Genomic DNA, 22,339 nt, shown 5'->3' with positions numbered 1-22,339 from the left:
TTGACAAACATGCCCTCCTTCCCCTTGGCCAGCTCCAGTGGGTCCTTCAACACACATATTTCGTCAACTGTGAGATGCCCACTTCCATATTACAACCTCTCTGAAATCTGGTGGGTCTCACCATCAAGGACACCAGTCTCAGAGCCCAGGACACTGGTGGTAAGGCACCATCCCTCCCCTCCCAGCCCCTCTCCTAGGACCTGCTGGCCTGGCCCCTCTGTGGTGCTCTCCCCCCTGTGCCATAATTGTTAGGTTCTCATGGGCAGCATCTGGGGGCCCGGAAACACAGCCCCCACAATTAAAAAAAAATGTGACTGGCCAAAGGAGGTGACGTCAGCTCCATAAACCACAGGCGTCAGCTTGATGCTGCCACAGTGGAAAGAAAGGTCTGACACTGCTACTAGGCTTGGCCTCTCCTGCCTCTCCCATCCACTCCCCAGCATCTGCACAACCCCAGGGGTTTGCAGGGCGCTGGGAAAGGTAGGAGGGAGAAGAGCCGCCAAATGCAAACGCACAACCCCAAGGAGAATCGGGCTGAGAGGTGGCACGATGGATGGGCGGGTCCAGCCCCTGTCCTGCTGCCTGGCAAGTCTACCTGGGCAGTCAGTGAGCATGCTAGTGAAGGGCTGATGGTCAACATGCCCAAGCACCAAAGAGGTGCCAGGTACCACGTAGGGGGTCATCTCTCAGCTTTACTTGAATTCCGCCCCTCCTACCCTGGCTCCCTCCACCCCAGGAGGCTGTATGAGGGAGGGTCACTCGGAGACTCGGAGAGGCCAAGCAATTACTGAGGGCGGGAGGAGAGCCCGGCAGCCAACCCACTGTCTGACTTGAGTCTGATGCACTCTGACCCTCCAGGGCAGAGCTTGGGGGTGGGGCGCCTACTGTAGGGGCAAAGCTAGGGGAGAAAAGACGGTGCTGCCCAAGAAAGACGTTTGCCACCCTTAGTGAGTCCTTCCTGCTGCAGATTGGAGCTGAGCGCCTGCCCTGTATTAACTCTTCAGGGTGACCCTGGGCGGTGGGCACCATCATTCCGTTAAGGACACTGGCTTAGAGAGGGTAAGGAACTTGCCCAAGGGCACACAGCTGTAAATGGCAAAGTCATCATTCGAACCCAGGGAGCCTGGCTCCAGAGGTCAGTTTCCCCTTAGCCACGAAGTGCTCCCTTTAGGACCCGCTACCGCCCAGGCTGCCCTGTGACACCCCTCCCGGGTGGGGGCATTCTCCCCGGTGATACCATTGAGGCCCTCCCTCCCGAGCTGCGTCTGACCCCACACCCGCCGGGAGGCCCCTCTGGGCCAGCGTGGGCGCACGTCCCCCGCAGCTCGGCACGGACGGCGCGCCCCGGGGCCGTGCCAGGCGGGCGCGCGCACGCCGTGCCGGGGCCCCGGCGCTCACCTCGGGGAAGGACCCGTCGGCGAAGACCATCAGCAGCGACGTCTTCCCGCAGCCGCCGTCGCCCACCAGGACCACCTTGACCGGCCGCGCGCCCGGCGGCGCCTCCTCGCCCGCGTCCTGCGCCGCCTTCATCGCGGGGCGGCCGAGGGCCGGGCGGAGCGGCGTCCGCCCGGGCAGCGCCGACGGCCGGGCGCGGGGCTGGCCCGGCGGGGCAGGAATGTGGAAGGGGCGGGGCGGCGGGAGGAAGTGAGAGCCGGGCCGGGGGCGGGCCGGGGGCGGGCCGGGGGCCCGCGGGCGGCCGGGCGGCCAGGTGAGAGGCCCCGGCCGGACCGGGCGCGCGGGCGCAGAGGCGCGGCGGCGGGGCTCGGGCCCCTCCCTTCCCCTCCCCTTCCCTCCCCTCCAGCCGCTAAAGAAAAACGTCTAGAGCACCTACTGTGTGCGCCCGCTGAGCCCTCGGGAGGGGGCACCCAGACCCAGTCTGTCCTCAGGAGGGAATTCTGGTCTGATGCGGGGAGACAAGTAGCTGGGCGGTGGCAGTTCGTGTGTAGGGTTGTGGACAGGGAAAGAGGAGGCACCTGGCCCACCTTCCCCGGGAGGGAGGTGCGGGTCAGCCCTGTTTGTCTACCAGCTTGGTGGGGACCGGGACTGGCTTCCAGGTGCCCAGTACAGGTGGAGCCCGGAGCAGAAGCGGAGACTTTTGGTGAGGGGAATGAATGAATGAAAATGAATGAATGAATGTGCATTTCCCCAAGGGCTCTAGAGACGCTGTACATCACAGTCCTCCCTCCAGGTGTTTCAGGCCAGGTAGGAATGAGGTGAGTTGGGCATGTCGCTGGCACTGCCAGGCCTTGTCTGCCCTCCCCCAGCCAGCACCAGGAAGTTTCGCTGCAGGTGGGTGACCACCTGTCTCACTTCTGGCTGGGGCATGATCTGGGAAAAGTGATGGAATCTTCCATCTATAAATAGTTTAGATCGGGGTCTATGGCGTGGTTGGGCCCATGTGTGCGTGATCCTTATTATTTAACCAACACTGATGGTCCCTCTGTGCTCAAGGGCCTGGCGATCCTGAACCATTTAAAGCAAAGTCCCTACCCTGAGAAGCCCATGCCTCGAATGGGAGACAGGCAGGGCATCGGAGTAAAAGGAGCTACAACAGAGGTGGGGACAGGCAGGGGGATGGTTGTAGGGAAGAGGGCCCCTCACCCGGGTTGGGGGTGTGTCGGGAAACCCTTCTGAGAAGAGGGATCAGAGTGGAGGGAAAAGTAAGACACAGTCAGATGGGGGAGGGGAAAGATTTTCCAAACGGAGAGAACAGAACATGTAAGCTATGGAGGCAAGAGGGGGGTGCTTTGGAGGTCACAGTCCTTCTTTGTGACTAAGGGTGAGGTGGGTTGGGGAGCTGGTGCTGGGGTGGGGCTGAAGGTTAACCAGCCTGGACACTGGAGCACTTTGGATGTCAGGAACCAATGCAGAGCTGAAGTGAAACTCCCTGTCACCTGCCCTCCCACCCCTGTTAGTGACCAGAATTGGAATCTTTTAAAAATGAGCACAAGAGCCTCTCCAGATCCTGAAGTGTTTTCATTGAAGCTCAAGGAAACAGGACAGAAGCCTTTGAGTTTTGCGCTTCCCTGGTCCCCACTCAGGTCATGATGTCACCTGCATGGAGTTCAAAGCCCTACACATGAAAAAGCACCCTCAGCCCTGGCTGGGTGGCTCAGTTGGTTGGAGCGTCATCCTGACACCAAAAGGTGGCAGTCGGGTCAGGGCACATACCTAGGTTGCAGGTTGGATCCCCGGCCCCTGGTCCGGGTGTTTGTGGGAGGCAACCAATCCATGTTTCTCTTTCACATCAATGTTTCTCTCTCTCTCCCTCCCCCTCTCTCTGAAAACCAATGAACATGTCCTCGGTGAGGAAATAGCTCCCTCAGCCCCCTTTGAACCTCACTGTGGCCCAAAGAGTCAGCCAGGGCAGGCATCACTGCTCCCCATTGCACAGAGGCAGAGCCCAGAACCCTGACTCCTGACTCACCTCCCAAGCTCACCCAGGGCCCTGGTCAGCAGGCTGAATGGAGCTGCACCTGCATAGAGGAATCATCCCGGGACTTTCCCTGTCCTTCAGGTGCCCCTCCCTCCCCGAAACTGCCACAGGGCTGGGCAGTGACTTGGCACTGAGCTGGGTATATAGCCACTGAGCAGGGCTCTCCGCCCCAAGGAGTGGTAGGGAGGGGGCCCATCCCCCAAAGATCAGCTGTCAGCCTCGTCATCCCCTGTCCTCCCCACCGCTGCTGTCATCAGGCTTTGCTGGCAAGGCTGGGAGGCAGGTGGGGCCAGACTGAGGGTGGAGGGTGCTGAGAGCCAGGCAGAGGCATTTGGCCTTGGTTGCTATAGGGATAATCACGCTAATGACACCCTCGATGTGTGCCATGCTTTACAGTTTCACTGAACATTTCCTAATAATAGCACCCAGTAATGGGTCGCTAGCCCTGTCCAGGTGGGGATTGTTAGTCCCATTTCACAGATGAGAAACCTGAGGCCCAAAAGAGGTTAAGTTCTTGTCTAAGATCCACAGCTAGTAAGAGGCAGAATCCCAGGTCTGGCCACAAAGCCAGACTCTCTCCTGACATCACACCTCACAGGCATGAGTTCATTCAGCCCTCAGATCTACTGATGTTAAACCCCAGCCTTACCCCCTCTCTATGCTCAAGCTTCTGTAAGAGGGAGATGAGGGCCGGGAAAATCTGCCCTGGCTGGTGAGGAATTTCCCCAAATCTCAGACATTGCTGGGCCCCCGACGCACTGTTTTCCGGGAGTTTATTTTGGAGTGAGGAGGTGGCCCAGGTCAGTCCGCCCACCAGGGAACTGTTTACTGTTATACTGTTTTGTGTGGCTGCGGTTTACTGCCAGCCTGTGGGTGACTCAGCCCCTTGAGGCCCCACTGGTCCCAAGCCCAGCGTTCTTTGGAAACTCGGCATAGTGAGTCCCTGCCCCGAGACCCCAGCACAGCAGAGGTGGCCAGGCCGCCCTGCTGTGGTTCAGGGTGTTATGTCCAGTTGGCTTCCTGGCTGAACTACTGGGAAGGGAAGGGAAATGAGGGAGCAGGGGAGGGAGGGAAGAAGGAAGGAAGATGGGCTGACTCAAGAAGCAAAGCAAAGAAGTGAATAAAGGAACGAGAGGCTGCGTGGGTGAGTGAATACAGTACATGACCTGAGTTCAGGGTCAGCAGACAGGTGACCCCCTCCAGCATCCATCTACTCCAAAGTCGTGCCCCCCCGCCCCCCCCCCCCAGCCTCTCTGCCCGTTTTCTGACACTCCACCCCCACCCTCCCGAGGCCCGGGGCCCCGCTGTTGCAGCCGAGCCTCTGCTGCCCCCGTGTGGTGGCTTTGCGCCCTGCACCGTCATCACCCACAGGGACCTGCCCGGCTTGGGGTTCCTCGCTTGGGGTGTGGGGGTGTTTATGGATGGCAGAAGGAGAGGGAAAGTGGGTGTCAGGGCTGTGGAACTTCAGGGTCTGGTCCTGCCCTTGCAATGACTTGGCTGGGGACATTTGCTCCTCACACCTCCTAGGTACCTTTCCTCCCAAACACCAAATCCCAAGAGTTGGAACTGCACCCAAAGCCTTGACCTCACATTTACTGAGCACCTACTGTGGGCCAGACACTTGGCATGTGTCATTTTATTCCATCCTATGAGGTATAATTCTTATACTCTTTGACAATCAAGAAAACTGAGGCCCAAAGATCCCACAGCTGATAAGCAGAGGAGCTAGGGTTCTAACCCAAGCAATGGGGCTCTAGGGCCTCTACACACAGAACCCCCAAAAGTCAGAGGGATGGGGGCCTTTAGAGGACTTCTTGTCCAATATGTTCATTCTTCAGATGGGGAAACTGAGGCTCTCGAGGGGAAGGGACTTGACACACAGTGAGTAAGCAGCAGACCTAGGTCTATGGCAGGCAGAACCCACAAGGGCCTCTTCTCTCAAATTTTCTTCTGTCACGCTCCCCCAGACCAACTCAACCCCAGCGGCCACTTGACTGGAACCCAGGGCTGGGGACCTTCCCGGTCCCCTCTACCTGCCTCCCCATTACTGATCCTTCTGGGTGGGATGAGAAGGCTGATAATGGGGTGGGAGTGGGCGGAGAGCGGGGGAGCCCTGTGACCCAGTCTTAGTGTTTATTTAGCCTTTTGGATCGTCCCTTCCAGTGTCTGCAGTCACAGACGACCGCAGGCAGGAGAGAGGAAGGAAAGTCTGGAGCTGCTATTGACTGTGGGCGGTCAGTTGGCTGGTCCCACTCCCCCACATGCAGGCCCGGCCCGGCCAATGCCGCTGGCCTGGCCCGCACCCTCCCACACCTGTCTTCTTGGGTGTGCTCAGCCTGTTGTTGAAGGCTCCGCAGAGGGGGCCTGGGACCTTCGCGGCCGGCCCATAGGCCTGGCATTGGAGCAGGGGGAAGGTGGAAGACGAGAAGGAGGGGGCTGGAAGAGATGGGAGCAGCTGGGTCCGGGCCCTGTTGAATGATCTTAAAACCTAAAGGCAGCCCAGACGGCCCCTCACGGACCCAGAGCAGCCTGCTGATGTCGCTCCTTTCCAAAGATGCTTAGAGTGTTCCCCCTCCTGCCTCCCTCCTTCTGACTTGCTTCTGCCCAGGGCTCTTCTGTGGCTCCCCACTGCCAGCAGGACAAGGACCTGGAGGCTCCTCTCCCTCCTCCATGTGTACAATCTGCCCACCCTGCAAAGCCAGAGCTCAGGTTTCCATCTCCCCTGGAAAGCTTTCCCTGGTGTCAACCTTCATGGGCTCCTGCAACAGCCTGTGTCGTTGATCACCTGTTTCCCCTGTGTTGGGAGGGTCGTTCCTCAGAAGCTCTTCACAGCCAGGCCTTGTAGCGGGTGGGCCTCCTGGGCGATGCTGGGAATGTCCACCCAGGTCCTCCTCCTCCCATGCCCGCTGTGATCCTTCAGGGGAGGTCGGGGGAGGGGAGGGCAGGTAGAAACCAGAAGAGCCTGGGATCCAGAGGGGCTTCTCTGTTTCCCCTTCGCCCCACTCTTGAGGAGCTGGGGAGGGGGCAGTGTTGCTTAGTGGTTAAGACCATGAGCTCTGGAGCCTGAGCTTGAATCCCAGCTCTAAGACTTTTAGGCTGTGTGATCTTAGGCTAGTTACCTAACCTCTCCAGGCTTTAGTTTTTCTGTCTGCAAAAAGATGACCAAGTACCTACCTCTAAGTGTTACAGAGTTGCAGGCTGGGCACCAGCACTCACTGACTTGTACAGCCCTTCTCCCCCAAACTTTTCCTGTCCAGCAAGTTTGATACATTGGCCAAGTTTTTGTCCGCTCCTGCCAGGAACGCCTTTTGGGCTTTATCCACCCTTTTGGGCCTTATGCTACTTCTTGCCCTCAAGACTCAGGTCAGCATCACCACCTGGAAGCCTTCCTTGATATTCCCTACTGCCATCCTCCCCACCGGGCCTGGCTTAGGGCCCCATCTCTGAGCTTCCCAAGCAGCCTGATGGCATTGGTCCTTGTCATGGTCCCCCCAACCAGACTGCCTCCCCTCTCCCCAAGCTCTGGGTGCCCAGCAGCAGGGGAAGGAGGGCTCATAGGAACCCAGGCAGAGGCCTGAGTCCCTGGCTTCTAAAGAAGAGAACGCGATTCGGGCTGAGCAGGGCTCCCAGAAGCCCCCTCCTTCCTGCCCCAGCTTTATTTGGGTTCTAGAATCATTCCAGTCAGCATACTCAGTCCCCACCACGCCCATCCCAGGTGCACAGTCACCATGTCATGCAGTTAGAGGGAAGGAAAGGAGGGGAGGGGGAGTCATGGTCTGCACTGCACAGCCACTGGGGTAGGAAGAGTCAGGGTCTCCCAGGCTGCAGAGGCTCACCAGCTGTGTGTCCCCAGGCCCTATGCTGGCCTGGGCCAAGCAGACCTCCTGGTGCTGGCCACTGGGTAGGCAGCCTGGCCTCAGGGCAAGCCCATGGCTGGGCCAGGTGGGGAGAGCCACAGTCCTGCCTCTAGTCCCAATGCTGTCCTGGGCCTCCCACGGTGTTCCAGCCACCCCCTCCAGCCACACCAGTGGGGATGGCTGGTGGGCCTGGGTCTCCATGGCTCACCAGGGCCAGAGGCAGCCAGAGTCCATGTGCTCCCCACGGGTGGCCACATATTATAGATACTGCCCCAGCCCCATCCCTTTGAACCGGCAGGGGCACCCGGCCCTCAGGTGTGAAGGGTGCACAGCTGCCTGCTTCTCTGGGGCTGCCTTTGGTGGGTGGGAGCCGCCTTCACCGGTGACCCTTCCTCCAGCTGGGGGTGGGGCAGAAGCCAAAGATAATGCGTGTGGGGGTGACAGCCCAGCCCCTTTGCATCTGGGCAGGACCCCGCCGGGGTGCCTCTCACACTCTGAGCTTCCCCATCAGGCTGCACTAGACTCTCTTGAAGCCACAACTTTCTCGCTACCCCGGTTTCTGGGTTTCTGTCTCCCTCACAGGTTTCTCCTGAGAGCCCTCCCCACACACCCTTGCCCTTGAAGCCTGGGCTCAGGGTCTGCTTTGGGAACCTGCCCTAGGACACTGTGCTCCGCAGCCACCTCCTTCACAGTCTCACAGTCCGTCCTGACCCCCCTTGACTGTCCTTTGCTGCCACTGCTCAGGCTGCCCCTCCCTCCAAGGCCCAGCCCAAGGGTCTCCTGACCACAGACACCCTACAGTCGGTGTTCTGGCCGCCCCACAGCCCAGCAGTCCCCCAAGGCTGAGACATCTCTTTTCCCCACAGGGCGTGGCCTGAAGGGACCCCAACAAACACTGTGGAGCCAATGCCTGGGACCTCTGGGCCTTGTAAGAGTCGTGGTTCAAGGGAGTAGGCTGCAGAGAATGGCTGTGCAGCAAGAGTCCCATGTGGCCTGTGGGCCTCTGCTTGGCCTGGTCTTTGGGTATCTTCTCCTGCCCAGAGAGAGGCCCTTGTGTCCCCCACAGTGGGCTGAGGACTATGTGCAGAGAAATTCATGTCCCTGCCATGCTCAGGCTGGGCCGCCCACCTGAGACACTCTCAATTCTTTCCCTGCCCCTCAAACCACAGCTCCCATGTTGTCCCCCAGCCCTCAGAGCGCTCCCCGAGTCTGCCTGGCTGGGCCACCGGTCAGCACTGAGCAGATCACCAGGACAGGGGATCTTGTCTTCCCGGCATTTCAGTCTGTATCTGGTTCGTGTCATGCCTGCTGGTGCCTGTCACAATGCCTGGCCCCCAAGACTTGCTCTGTTCCAGTGAGTGGCCCAGCTTGGCGCTAGCCTCCCAGCTGGGGTGGGACATGAGGAGCTCTGAGAGCCAAGGGCACCCCAGGCTGAGAGGCAGACCTGTTGGGGATCTCAAAATGGGAGAAGGGTGGTCAGTGCCCAGCTACAGCTGGCCCTCAGTGGGAGACCTGGGCCCCTTCTCCACTGCAGTCTCGACAGGGGGACCAAGATGGCTTATGGGGAGTCCACCGGGGACCCCAGCATCATGGCTCCAGCTGGACAACGGAGAGGGGTGTCACCCCTGAGCTTTCGCCAGGCTCCAGGCAGCTCCAGTGCCCACCCTGGCCTTGCCCTGGCTGCTAGTTTCGCAGGACAGGGTGCCACATGGACACGGGCCTGCGCAGTGTGGCCAGCATCTGGTTCCAGTGTGTGGTGCCCATGCCACTAGCTGATGGCCCGATGATGACATGGCCCACGTTGTCCCCATGGCCATCACTGCTGCTTTCAGCCACTGTCACGCGGAGAGACAGGTCCTAGGGAAGAAGTGACATGAGTGCTGGGGACCAGGGGTCGTGCCAGAGGTCCTCCATGGCTCCTGCGCCCCAGCAGGGTGCCAGGCACAGCCCCCTGCACCCTCACCTCTGCTCTGCCTAACCCCACGGGCTTCTGGCGCGGCCTCCCTACACAGCGGCAGCACCAGGTGGCCCAGGTTCAAATGCCGCCTCACCACTTCTTGCTGCATGACCTTGGACAGTGACTTGGGCTCTTCCTAACTCAGTTTTCCCATCTGTAAAATGGTGATAATAGTAGTTCCTACCTGTTCTGGGAACAAAATGAGTTAAAGTGTAAGGCACTTAGACAGGTGCCTGTACCCAGAGCATTAGAACGTCTGCTATTCCTCCTAATACAATGGTAGGTTGGACGCAACGGAGGAAGAGAAAGAACTTGCTTGAGATCAACGTAGCAAAGCTGAAATTAGAGCCCAGTCTGACCTCTCTCCTACCCCCCATCCCTCCCCCTGGTCCCAAGAAGTCTGTGGCCCTTGGAGGCTGTGGCGGAGTGGCACTAGGACCGCCCAGAGGGAAGCAGGGGACAGATGGGCAGCCTGTCCCATGAGGGTGGCAGAGCAAAGTCTCTAGGACCACCCAGAGATGCTGGGATGTTTGCCTGGATTAGGGACACCCAGACTGAGGCAGAACTCTGGGCTTTCAAATGTAGACAGTGTATCCTGGAGGGGAGATTCGTGGGTTTCTGTGCAGCCCCTGGGCCAAGAGGCAGCTTTTGGCTCATAGCACAAAAAGACATTCTCACGGTCAGGAATACCCCAGGATGGAAGGTGGTAGTGAGGGGAGGTGGTGAGTTCTCTGTCCTCTGAGGCATGCATGCAGGACCACTGGCACGGCCCAGGCCATATCTTCTGCAGTCCCCCTACCCTTGGTCTGTGATATCTGTGCTGGGAGGGGGTAACCTCCTGAAGGCCGTGGGGGTGTAGGGAGCTCAGCAGAGCCTCTGCAGTAGAACCTCGGGAGATTTAGGGCTGAACTCCACCAGGAACTGTCTTCCCCCGGATGTCAGCTGAGCTAAGCCCTCCTGTAGAAGACACCCCTGGCCACACACACCTGGAGTGCTCTTAGGCGGTTAGGATTGCCTGGAGACCTTCCTGCCTGTCCCCTGTAAGCCCCAAGGAAGCAGTGCCTGTGTCCCCAGCACCCCCCATAGGACTGGTATCTAGTGGGCGCTTAATAAATGCTTCTTGACTACATGGCTTGAGGCCAACCATCAGCACCTGCAGGAGCCCTGAGAAGGGATGAAGTGGCCCAGAGTGGCAGGGGTGGCCCGGCCCCGCCCCCACCTGCGCCGATCCCCCCTCACCTGGAGGGCGATGGCCGGCACTGAGAAGATCATGGCCTCGTTGAACACCGGGTTGGGGTCGTCCCTCTTCACAGCTGTCCTCTTTTTGCTCATTTTTCTCCCCTCCTGCAGCAGGTACACCTTGACGTAGGGGTCTGGGTGGCGAGGGTTGGAGGTGAAGGCCAGCGCCACACTTACACGGCACAGCCCTGCCCATGCCAGTGGCCCACTGGCTCTAACCTGTCTAGACCTTCACTACGGCCACTATCTCCTGCAGTCCTGCCATTGGTCCTTTCTTTCTTTCCTATTTGACAAATGAGAAAACTGGGGCTCACATGCTGAGAACAGCTGGGCTTTGGACCCGGGCAGCGAGCCTCCCAGCCAGAAGCATGCTCCCCTCACACGATACTCAGGGGACTTGGCAGACCCACCACTTTTCATTCTATAAATGGCCTGAGCGCAGACGTCAGCTCTGAGTCACCGGCACCCACTCAGCAGGGTTTGACTCAACGATGCGAGGCTCAGAAATGACACGTCTCCGTCTGTCCTCACCTGCCGCCCACCGGGTATCCTTGCTGTGCCTGCCTGGACCCCGGGTTCCCCCAGGCTCCAGTAGGCTGGACTCCCCCAGGCTTCTGTCCTCAGTTACCTGGGGGTTTGGGATCTGGAAAGCAGTCCAATCTCTGAGGATGGAGTCTCCACCATGAACTCCAGTTCTGGGAAGTGGGTGCCCATCTTGGTTCCCTGCTTCCCTCTGTGGTTCCCATGTTTCTCTAGCTAGATTAATCTTGCCACTGTGCATAGCTCCTGAGCTCAGCCACAGCCGGGGGTGGGGAGCCTGGCACTGTGTCCCACATCTATTGATGTGTCCAGGTGCCCAGGGCTTAGCAGCTGGGCCACAGCTCCCACCAACCCATGGAGGAGCCAGGCAGCCAGCAGGGCCTTACCCGCTGTAGTCTTGTCGTTGGTCCAGATGAGATTCTTGGCCTTCACCACGACCACGGTGAGGCGCTCAGCTGTGGGGAGGTAGCTGAGGGACAGCAGGATCTCGCCCACAGCGTCCGTGGCCTGGAGGACAGGTTGGAGTCTTAGAGGACTGTCCCCTGACGGGTCCAGGGAAAAGCAGAAGCTCCCTTCTACACTGAGAAGCTGCTGTTCTTGAGGCTCCTCATATCAGGGCACCAGGCTGGTGGGATTGGGAAAGGGCCACCTCCTCCCCACTCCACCAAGCCTGCACCATTCCTCCCTCCCACCATGTGGGTCCTGCCTTGGAAGGAGGGCCAGAGGTTGCCTGTCAAATGCAGCCTCCCAATGCAGTTATGCTGCTTCCTTCTAGGCCAAGGAAAAACATTCTGTGTTAGTGGCACACAGAGGTCCAAGTGGCCTGGAACTAATAGATCATTTGCTTAAATAACAATAATGCTCCCCAAGCACTCTTACATTTATAAAGGCAACTTCAGCTTGGCCTCTGTCGGAAATACCTCAGGTCAGGGCCAGAGGAGGGCTTCCCTCACAGCAGCTCTATAGGAGCAGAGCTACAGGGCTGGAGGCAGGAGCCGCAGAGGAGCGGTGAACAGTGGCCAGCGCATTTTTCACTTGCACGCGGTAAACCGAGTCTCCCTGCATGTGGCTCCGGTCCCTTCCTCTCATTTCCTAAAGATACTGGTGCTCCGGTTGCTGGGGAGGACAGGGGAGGCCCCCCTCTGAAGGGTGCGCGTGCGACACTCCCCGACTTGCCTTGTTCTGGTCCTGCAGGTAGAGCCAGCCGCTGAAGGGCTGCAGCGGCAGGTCGAGCACCGACAGCCTCAGCTCCACGGCGCCCGTGCTCACGTTGCGCTCGTCTTCGTCAATGCCGAAAACGGAAAAGCGCAGGCTCTTCTCCTCCAGGGCGGCGGGGTCCAGGGGCACCGAGAACTTCTCGTCGAAGAAGACGGAGTAGGCGTTCCTCTGGATCTGTGGAGAGAAAGGGCCACGGAGGGTGCTTCAAAGCTGGGGAGGGGTGGCAGCCGGGGTCCCGTCGGCCCCGGCAGGGGGAGAGCACTGGATGGGGAGTCTGGGACCTGGGCTAGAGGCCTGGCTCTGCTGTCCCCACAACCCCAATGCCAATCCTTCCTTTGGTGGCTTAGCCCTGATGATTTAAAAGTCCCCCTGTTCTCCCCTCAGTGGTGGCCAATCTAGCAGCCTGGCATTCAAAGCTTCCACAATCTGACCCCAACTCGGTCCCATCCTGAGTGCCCGTGGCTCCACAGAAGCCTAGTGATGCATTAGCTGAGCTGGTCTCCGTCTTGCTCACATGTGTGCAAGCCCAGCCCTGGGCCAGGCGTGCAGCGAGCATGGATAATTGCTGCGGAGTTGAGAGCCATAGATGTCCCAGCTACCACAGAGCCTGGCCCAGGGCTGTCTGAATGTTGCGGGATGGACAGACGGATGGAATGACTAGGCAAGGCTGCGCTGACTTCGTTTCCAAGCCCAGTGCTGCCTGGTGGGTGCCACTGGCCTCCCCCTAGGAAGCTGTGGGCAGGCCCCTGGGAAGGTGCACTCGCGGGCACTGCTCCCCTTCTGTGGGGGGGCTGCCTTAGTCACTGCCTGGTGATATTTAAAGACAGGAGCTCTCCTTCCTGGCACCTCGCATGAAGCTTGGGGGGCTGCCCAGCCCGGGGGCAGTGCCCACTCGCTGGGATGAGCTGGGATATAAGAAGTATGCCTTCTTGGGAATGAGTCCACCAGCACCTCCAGGTTTCCTGAACCACACTCTTCGGGGACTGCCTGGGCGTGGGAAGCTCCTCTCACGCTGCTCCCTGGGAGATACCTTACCCACCCAATCGCCTGCCTGAGAATCGAGGGCTCCTTTCCCCACAGGAGAAAGCCCACCTCTGGATCGTGACCTTGGCATTCAGGCTCTTCACGATCTTTGGTTCCATCTCTCCTTCCTTTGGCCAAACTAGCCTCTTGGCTGTCCCCCCCCCCCCCCCCCCCCCCCCCCCCCCCCCCCCCCCCCCCGTCCTCTCTATAGTTACTATCTTGGGTTCTGGGATCAGCATCCAACCCTACTCTCTAGCGCCCTCCTCAGATCCTGCCTGGCTCTGTCGACCGTCCTGCCTGGGAGGACACCTCTGCCAGGCCCTGCAGCCTCCACTTACCCGGGAAATGCCCACGATCTGCTCATCGGGCAGCAGGCTGACACGCATGAAGCAGGACTCGAAGCTGGCTTCCTCCCGCTCCAGGAGGTCCTTCCCCTGCAGCACGGCCACGTGGAGGGTGTGGGAGGTGGCATCATAGTCCATGCTCACCTCTACCTGGCCCAGCGTGAAGTCCTGTCCAAAGTTATTGCTCACGGAGGAGATGGAGTTGACAGAGTCCACTGACTGGGACTTCCGGAGGGTCCCGTAGGGTGCCAGGTCCAGCTCCCGGCCCATCAGCTCCAGAGGCCCCAGCTCAGTGATGCTCTCAAAGGTGTCCTCCATGCTGAGGCTGCCTTTGCGACTGGGTGGCCCCCGAGTGCTGGCCCGCTGGGTGTTCCAGGCAGGCACTCTCTGGGGGTGAGAAAAAGGGACATGGGAGCATCACAAGGGCAACAGTGTTGAGATGGCAAAGAGATACTGTAATCCCTGCTCATTCAAGGCACCCCCAAGTTCCCCTTCTGCAAAAACTGGGTGTGCCTTAGTTCAGAAGGTCCTCATTTAATATTATTTCACATCACTCAGTTTTCTCTCTCTAATCAGGATGTAAGAGAGCGTTTTCTCAAAACGTTTATTAATATGGACTGAGTTCCATACATAAAGATGTTCATTGCAGTGATGTTTATAAAAAGGAAGGCTAGTTAGCAATCTAGGTGTCCACCAGAAGCGGAATGGGTAAGACTGCTAGAGTGTTGCTGCTCAGTGGATGATCGAGCGGCCTCAAAGGAAGTTTTCCAAAATGTCTGCAACACGAGGAAACTTTCACGTTGGGTAACACTCACTCTAATATCAAATTTTTCTTTTGTCTAAATTGACCTTAAGATTTGTGAAAACAAAAGCCTCTGCACCACAAGCATCTTCCATGTTGCTGCATAGTCTTCATTACCATAATTTTTAATTGCTCCCCAATTTTCCATTGAGTGGATAGTATAATTTGTCTTACAACTCCCCTACTATTGAACATTTATGTTGTTTCTATTTTTTCACAAATATAAATAATGCAGCTTTAAGTAGCTCTTGTAAAATCCTGACTTAGAGAACATAGCCCTTTTGAAAGCGTTTGACACTTGTCGCCAAAATGCTCTTTGAAAAAGTTGTGCCAATTTACAGTGCCCCCAACAGAGTGAGAAATGGTCCTTTCCAAAACCCCAAATGAGTGAGCATGTGGGACCTGTACTGGTATTAGATTCCGGCTGTGCTCTCTGGGATCTACATCATGTTAGAAAAATTCTCCACCAAATGTCAAATGATGAAACACTCAGCAATAGGTACTGAGAGCCCTATACATGTTTGTACTCCCTAATATGGACATTCCACATCTGGGCATCTATTCAAAGTACATAATCCCAATGAAAACAACATTTTATCTATAAAACACTCACGGCATCATTCATGATGGCATTTAGTAAATCATGGCAGATATATGAAAAGGAATGTTACGCGGACCCTAAAATGACATTTATAATGGGTGCTCAACGACATGGGGGAATGCTTCAGCTATACGTGAGATGAAAAGAGCGAGGTATGAAATTCTAAGTAGAAATGACACCCGTTGCGTAAAGACTATGCATGGAAAAAAGACCGAGGGGGTAGATGAAAAATATTGGCAAGAAATAAGTCAAAATGTTAAGTTAAAAAAACTGTTAACTGTATTTTTTGAAAATTTTTTTAATTTGTTGTTGGCAAGGTCTTTTTTTAAATGCTCACCTGAGGATATTTTTTCCATTGTTTTTTCAGAGAGAGTGAAGGGAGAGGGAGAGAAACATCGACGTGATGTTTCTCTCTCAGTGTGATGATGTGAGAGAGACACATCGATGGGTTGCCTCCTTGTGAGCCCTGACTGGGGCCAGGGATCGAGCCCGCAACTGAGGTAGCGCTCTTGACTGGACTTGAACCTGGGACCCTTCAGTCCGCGGGCCGGCGCTCTAACCACTGAGCAGCACTGGCCAGGGCAAAAAATGGTTAACTGTTGCTTGCCTCAGGGTGGGGTCATTTCGCAGAGGTTTTTCTTCTCATTTATATTTTCCTATATTTTTCACAGGATGGCTTTTAAAATGGAAACCATTCATCCACTCACTCGTTCATCAACATGCATTCATTCAACAAGTGTGCGTTGGGCCAGGCCGGAGTAGGGAAGAGGCGAAGGGCTCCTGCTCGCAGGGGGAAATGAGCAGGAGGGAGCGAGGCGGGGGGGGGGGGGCAGAGGCTGATGCTGAGAGGGGACGGTGCGGGCGTGGGGCCCACAGCTTGGCCGCACCTGCACCTGCGGGAGTGGGAGCGGGGCAGCCTCACCTTCTGCCTGGCCTCTGCGTAGGTCTCGCCATACTTCTGCTGAAGGTACCTGTAGTCGTAGTTGGGGAACGGGGAGGGGCTGGGGAAGCTCCCCGACGTCCAGAGCTTCCACAGGCTCACAGCTGCGATGCCCAGCAGCGCCAGGGCCCCCGCCGCGTAGACGCCCACCTCCCAGTCGGGCGGGCTCTTGATGACTACAAGGCAAAAGCAGTCCCTCATTAGTTAGTAGGTCCCGGGCCCCTGGGTGGTCACAGACCCCCACTCAGGGAGCAGGTGGCTTAGCACTGACTTACTTACTCACTGAAAGGATAGCTACTGAGTGCCTTCTGTGTGGCAGGCCGGGGGCGAGGGGCTGGGGAACCAGTGTGGAACGAGACACGCTCTGTGATTTCTGCTTTTACCCCCTTTCCCATAAAAACACACATTTCTACATGAGTGACACCGACTAGAACAGGTGAAGAGCTGTGAACAGTGGTTAAATATTATTTAGGCTTTAAACAAATAGGGCTGTTCTTGCCTCTTTGAGTTCTTGGACCTCACCCTTCAGAGGACCTCTTGTTTCCAGATAATCAAAGCAGCCTTTTGGGGTCTGGGGAAAGAGGAAGGAAATTTTGGGGACAAAAAAAGGATCTCATTTTTGCTTCGAACCTCATCTAGAATAACCCAGTGTCCATCAGTTGGTGAATGGGTAAATAAAATATAGTATATCCAATGGAATATTATTCAGTGGATATTCAGTGCAATATTATGCAATGGGATATAATTTAATATTATTAAAAGGAATGAAGTACTGCCCTGACCAGTGTGGCTCAGTTCGCTGGAGCCTTGTCCCATGCACTGAAGGGTGGCCGGTTCGATTCCTGGTCAGGGCACATGCCTGGGTTGCATGTTCGGGGGTGCATGCGGGAGGCAACAGATCGATGTTTTTGTTTTGTTTTGTTTTTTAAATATATCTTTATTGATTTCAGAGAGAGGAAAGGAGAGGGAGGGAGAGAGAGAGAGACAGAAACATCAATGATGAGAGAGTCATTGATTGAGCCCACAATCCTGGCATGTGCCCTGAGGGAATCGAACCCTGGATCCTAGGTCGATGCTCAACTGCTAAGCCACGCCCGGCCGGGCCTGATCCATGTTTCTCACATCAATGTTTCTCTCTCTCTCCCCCTTCCTCTCTCTCTAAAATCAATTTAAAAATTTTTTTAGCCCTAGCCGGTTTGCTCAGTGGTTAGAACACTGGCCTGTGGACTGAAGGGTCCCGGGTTCAATTACAGTGAAAGGCATGTACCTCAGTTGCAGGCTCTATTCCCGGCCTTGGTTGGGGCACACGCGGGAGGCAACCAATCAATGTATCTCTCTCTCACATTGATGTTTCTCTCTGTCTCTCTCTCTCTCCCTTCCCCTCTCTCTGAAAGCAATGGAAAAATAAATAAATAATTAATTAATTTAAAAATGGGAAAAATTTTTTTTAAAAGGAATGAAGTACTGATACATATTACGACATGGATGAACCTCGGACTGCACCTTGAAAACATCTTGCTAAGTGAAAGAAGCCAGACACAAAAGACCATATGTTTTATGATTCTCTTTATATGTCCCAAAAATAGGCAAATCTACACAGACAGAAAGTAGATTAGTGATTATCAGGGGCGGGGGGGGGGGGGGGTGTAGGGAGGAGTGTGGAATATGGGGTTTCTTTGGGGAAGATAAATATGCTCCTAAAGTTGCTTGTGCTGATGGTTACACAACATCCTAAAGCCCAATGAGTTATACACTTTAAGTGCGTAAATTCATGGTATGCGAATTTTATCTCAATCAAGCTGTTACAAGACCAAAAAAAAATCTCAGCCAGAAGTGAGAGGTGCCTGTAGGCTATGCAGGGCTTGGGGACAAATCCAGATGCTCAAATGCTGTTTGTCCACTGATAAGTAAATAGCTTTCCTTATCTGAGCCTTACTGACCCCAAATATAGTAATTAACTACCACCTTAACCATGCTGGGTGAGTCCTCGCCTAGCGCAACGCTTGGCACACGGCAGTACCGTACATGGTAAAAGGAAACCTGGCTTTGCCGTCCCAAAAAGGAGCCAATGAGATGGTGGGATTCATTTTGCAGAAGGTCACACTGTTGGCAAATACAGTTCTCTAAACCATTCTCAGTGTTGCCTCTATACGCAATTCAAATGGGGAAACCGAGGCACGCAGCCCAAGGTCACAGCGCCAGGAAGGGGTGGTACTGGGACTCCAACTCTGACAGCCAGGTTCCAGAGCAAGCAGTGGTAACCACTGCCCCACTGGGTCTCTACCCTAGTAGCAGGACAAAGAGAGGTGGGGAGGGCATCTCAGGGGTGGATATTTATCATGGCGCATCCATGGAGCACCTACTGTGTGTGAGCACCTTGTGGAGGGAGTCAGCCCCAGGCCCAGCTCACAGTCTGGGGGTGGCACGGGCAAACGGACAAAACAGAGTGATGGGAACAGCCCAGGAGGGCTTCCTGGAGGTGGAGGAGGTTGTCCCTTCCTGGAGGGACACCTAAGCTGAGCTATGAAGGAGGAACAAGAAGTGTGCTAGGCCGGGGCACAGGGACCGGGGGTCGAGGGCAGGAAGAAGAGGGGGCATACAAAGCCCAGAGCGTTCGGAGTGCCCAGTAGGAGACAGGGAGTGGTCGTTGGGGGCTGTAGGGGCTCTTCACCTCTGCTCCCTGAAGCCCAGTCACATACGGAAGAGTCACACAGCAATGGTGGCCCCTCTGGCAGTGGGAGGCCTCAGCCTGTCCCTACTGTCCTGAGCCCAATCAACTTTAGCCAGAATCTACACTAAACATGCTCTGGAGAAGGGCAGGGCCCGGCCTGCAGTTTTAGCCAGCGCTCAGCACCCTATGAGGTCCCTACCTGCACTCTCTAGAGGAGAAGTGAGGCTGGGAGAGGGAAAGAATACATCTGTCTATGGGCTCAAGGCCACAGGGGTGAAAAGTCCAGGCCACCTAGCCTCTCTGGGCCCAGTCTCCTCATTCCGGGAAAAGAGATGGCCACAAAACTTCCCCATCTGGTGGTGCCACCCAGGGAATTTATTCTAAGGGAAAAATCCCAATGAGTTTCTGTGAGTCATCGAGGCTGCATTTATAACAGCGGCAATCTGGAAACAGCCTGGAGGTCTGACCCCGGCGCTCACGCTGTCTTCCAAGGGAATGTCACTGGCCTTTGAGAATGACAAGTGAGGTCATTAAAATGTCACTGTGGCCATGCAGAGAAACATTTCAGGCAATGTTAAGAGAAAAACATCAATCCCCAACATGGTATAACCACATGGTTTCGATGTAAAAATCACACAGCGAATGGCCAAGGGCTGGGAGGACCAGGGAGGAAAGAGAAAAGCAAGACATAAGGATGCAGGGGCTGGGAGCAAACCCTATTTACTTCTGACTTGGTGGCTGGAATGTAATTTGTGGTCTAAATAAAACCACAACAAATATCTACAGTGGGCCCCAGGCCAGCCCTGCCAGGTCAGGGCAAGTCCAGGGAGGCTGGTGAGTAGGGGGGTAGGATGGGAATGTACCTGCTTAACTGGAGAGTGAGGGGCATCTGAGATGTGCCCAGCAGGGCCTGGATGTTGGTAGGGGGCAGGCAGGTGGGTGGGCACAGGTGATGGGCACAGCAAGGTGCAAAGCAGAGCCAGACTCCTCTGAGAGTGCGGACACCAGGGAAATGAGGGACTGAAACCAGAGCCCTAGGGCACAGAAAAGGGGGGGAGGGCCCAGGGCATGAAAGGAAAAGCCTCAGGAAGGTGACATGAAATGACGGCAATTGAGACTCATTTATTTATTCATTTCCCGAGTACCAGCCTGGGGACTGTATGGGAAGAAATCCCAAGGGAAGTGAGGTCTAGACTGAGACCAGAAATGAGGAGGAGGATCCTGGAGGAGCTGGAATTACAACAGGTTCCCTTCTATTTACTATTTGCCAGGCTCTGTTCCAAGCACTTCATGTGTATTAACCCACTGAGTCCTCAGAACAACCTTGTGAGGAAGGTTCTATTATTTTCCCCATTTCACAGATGAGGAAGCTGAGGGACAGAGGAGATGTTCGCTGCCAATCTTGCTCCAGATCTGTGCTTGTAACCTCCACAGCAGATCCTAGGATTCAGCCAGGCAGAGGCAGGGAAGTACTCCAGGCAAAGGGAACAGCATGGGCGAAGACCTGGAGCTGGGGGAGAGTTGTGCTTCTGGGCACTTCAGGTAGGTTAGCTCACTGAATCTTCCTAGCAGTCCTTGAGGCAGGCCTCAGTACCCCATTTTACAGATAAGTAAGTGGAGGCTCAGAAAGGTTTCATCACTTGCCCAAGGCCTGGCCAGGACTTGGTCCAAGACCTGGGAGCCTGCAGGTGAGAATCCCTGGCTGGGGGTTGAGGAAGGTGGTCCCTGGTGCACCCCTCAGCTCAGCCCTGGGCTGGGAGTGTGCTAGGGCAGGAGCTGAGTGATGGAGAACACCAGCCTGGCAGTCAGGAGACCTGGGCTCATGTCCTGACCCTGTTACTTACTCACTGACCCTTTCCCTCACTGAGCCTCCCTTACCCCATCTGTAATGAGCACAGAAACATAAGAAGAAATGGTGAGGAGTGGTGCCCCCCAGGCACACGGGGAAGGCGGGAGCTGCATCCCTGGTCTGGGTGATCTCTGACTTTAATGTTGTGTGGATCTAACATCAACCTTTCTGGGTTTCCTCTCACTTGGCTACCTGAGAGGCTCCAGGAATGACCCTGGGGAGTGGATTCCATGTCACAGGCTCATCCTTAGGGAGCAGAGGTACATGGGCCTCCTGAGGATCCCCTCAAGTCAAGTGGAGGGAGTCACTTCCACAGAAGAGTCCACTGGAGCAGAAAGATGAAGAGATTTCAGACTGGTCCTAGCCCCGTGTCCCCAAGGCTATGTGACCTTGGGCCAGTCACTGACGGTCCTTACCAGTAAAATAGGGCCATGATGGGTGTCCCACTGATACCCGCACCCCAGGCCTGGTGGGAGGGTCCTGCGAGATGGCATGCTTGCTGCTGGGACTCACCGCTCAGGTGGTGTTCTGCCACGTCCACGGCCATGATGCCCGCTGCGGTGGCTGAAACTAGAAGGGAACACAGTCAGAGAAGAGGGCTTCAGAGGGTCCCCCACCCCAACCCTGTGCCCTGGCCTCCCTGGTGCCCATGTGCCACATGTGTCTCAAATGATGACAACTGAGACTCATTTATTTATTCATTTCCTGAGTACTAGCCAGAGTGTCATCCAGAGCTCACACTCAGCTGGGCCTGGGCAAAAGCAGGTGATTTTTTAAATAGTGTTTTTTTAAAAATGGTGCCTAAAGCTTTCTTTAAGCACACTAAGACTTCAGCTTAAGGTTTCCAGATAAAACACAAGACGCCCGGTGACGTTTGAATTTCAGATTCGTTTTTAGTATAACTACGTCCAAATATTGGAACATATACTAAAAATGCATTCATTGTTTATTTGAAACGCAAAAGTTGCTGGGCATCCTGTATTTGTATTTGCTAACTCTGGCACCCCTGACTCACTTCCGTCCTACACGGGGCTGACCAGCACCAACTTTTGTTGCTCATTACAGCAGGCCCCTGGGGGGCTCATTAAGCACTATGACGGACCACACAGACAACTGACCGCATATACGAGGGTGGTCCCGTAAGATTATAATGGAGCTGAGATTCCTATCACCTAGTGACTTCATAGCTGTCATGACGTCACAGCACATGTTACGATTGGCTACAGGATTCAGTACAGTAACAGGCTGCACAGGTGTGTAGCCCAGGAGCAATAGGCTAGACCACGTAGCCCAGGTGTGCAGCAGGCTAGCCCATCGAGCTGCGTGTGCGTGCGCTCTGTGATGTTCGCAGAGCAATGAAATCGCCTAATGACGCAGTTCCAGTCATTAAATGACCCACTGCTGCTCTTTGAATGTTTTTGTTTGAAGTGGAAAAGGAAAGGCTGCATTTCTGCAGCATCCTATGCACTCCCCGCCCCATCCTCCACCCTCCAAGGTCTGGAAGCTCATACAAGCCATTACCTAAACCCAGGGACTGCTCATCGCTTTATTGTTGTTGTTGCTAAGAAGTAAATTAGGCTCACAGACATATTCTAAATGGTGCTGGAAAGGGGAAGCCGGGATGAGTTGTATGCGTCTTAGTTCAAGGGACAGGGAAGGACAGGATAAGCCCTACCCCAGCCTCTGTGGCTCAGAGAGCGAGCCGCAGGCAGGCGCGGTGGGGTAAATAGAGGTGGGGGCGGGGGAGAACTGCAGAGGGCTTGCCAATCAAGGGCAGTGCCTTTCTGTTCCCAGGAATGCCAACCCCACATTGCTGGAACTTCTGGCTCTTTAAAGAAAAGCCTGGATAGTTTATGTGCTGT

General features: G+C 55.7%; 2 protein-coding genes across 2 annotated transcripts in view; both read right to left on the bottom strand.

The window, feature by feature from the left end:
* The window catches only part of RHOD (ras homolog family member D), a 9,722-nt gene extending 8,192 nt beyond the window's left edge, over positions 1–1,530 (bottom strand). The window contains exon 1 of the mRNA XM_087822438.1: positions 1,399–1,530. Coding sequence (XP_087678564.1) covers positions 1,399–1,530 — 132 coding nt within the window. The remainder of the gene's footprint in view (positions 1–1,398) is intronic.
* Positions 1,531–8,976: 7,446 nt separating this feature from the next.
* On the bottom strand, positions 8,977–21,024 carry SYT12 (synaptotagmin 12). Its single transcript, XM_016208296.2, has 7 exons — positions 20,991–21,024; positions 15,940–16,133; positions 13,609–14,001; positions 12,206–12,421; positions 11,416–11,536; positions 10,490–10,623; positions 8,977–9,150 (listed from the first exon to the last, which is right to left on the bottom strand). The coding sequence occupies exons 1-7, from the start codon at positions 21,022–21,024 to the stop codon at positions 8,977–8,979; spliced, it is 1,266 nt and encodes a 421-aa protein (XP_016063782.1).
* Between the last annotated feature and the right edge of the window lie 1,315 nt (positions 21,025–22,339).

The sequence above is a fragment of the Miniopterus natalensis genome, chromosome 11, assembly GCF_054644295.1.
Source record: "Miniopterus natalensis isolate mMinNat1 chromosome 11, mMinNat1.hap1, whole genome shotgun sequence".
In the NCBI taxonomy this organism is placed as follows: Eukaryota; Metazoa; Chordata; class Mammalia; order Chiroptera; family Miniopteridae; genus Miniopterus; species Miniopterus natalensis.
Note: the sequence above shows the minus strand (reverse complement) of the source record. Positions and strands in the feature narration are given on the sequence as shown.

What these genes read in the sequence shown, in the direction of transcription:
- SYT12 (XM_016208296.2), bottom strand. Translation starts at nt 21,024, where the DNA reads ATGGCCGTGGACGTGGCAGAACACCACCTGAGCG. An exon ending in GGCAGAACACCACCTGAGCG is followed by an intron (nt 16,134 to 20,990) that starts GTGAGTCCCAGC and finishes TTTGCCTTGTAG; the next exon opens with TCATCAAGAGCCCGCCCGAC. An exon ending in TGCCGGCCATCGCCCTCCAG is followed by an intron (nt 9,151 to 10,489) that starts GTGAGGGGGGAT and finishes CTTCTTCCCTAG; the next exon opens with GACCTGTCTCTCCGCGTGAC.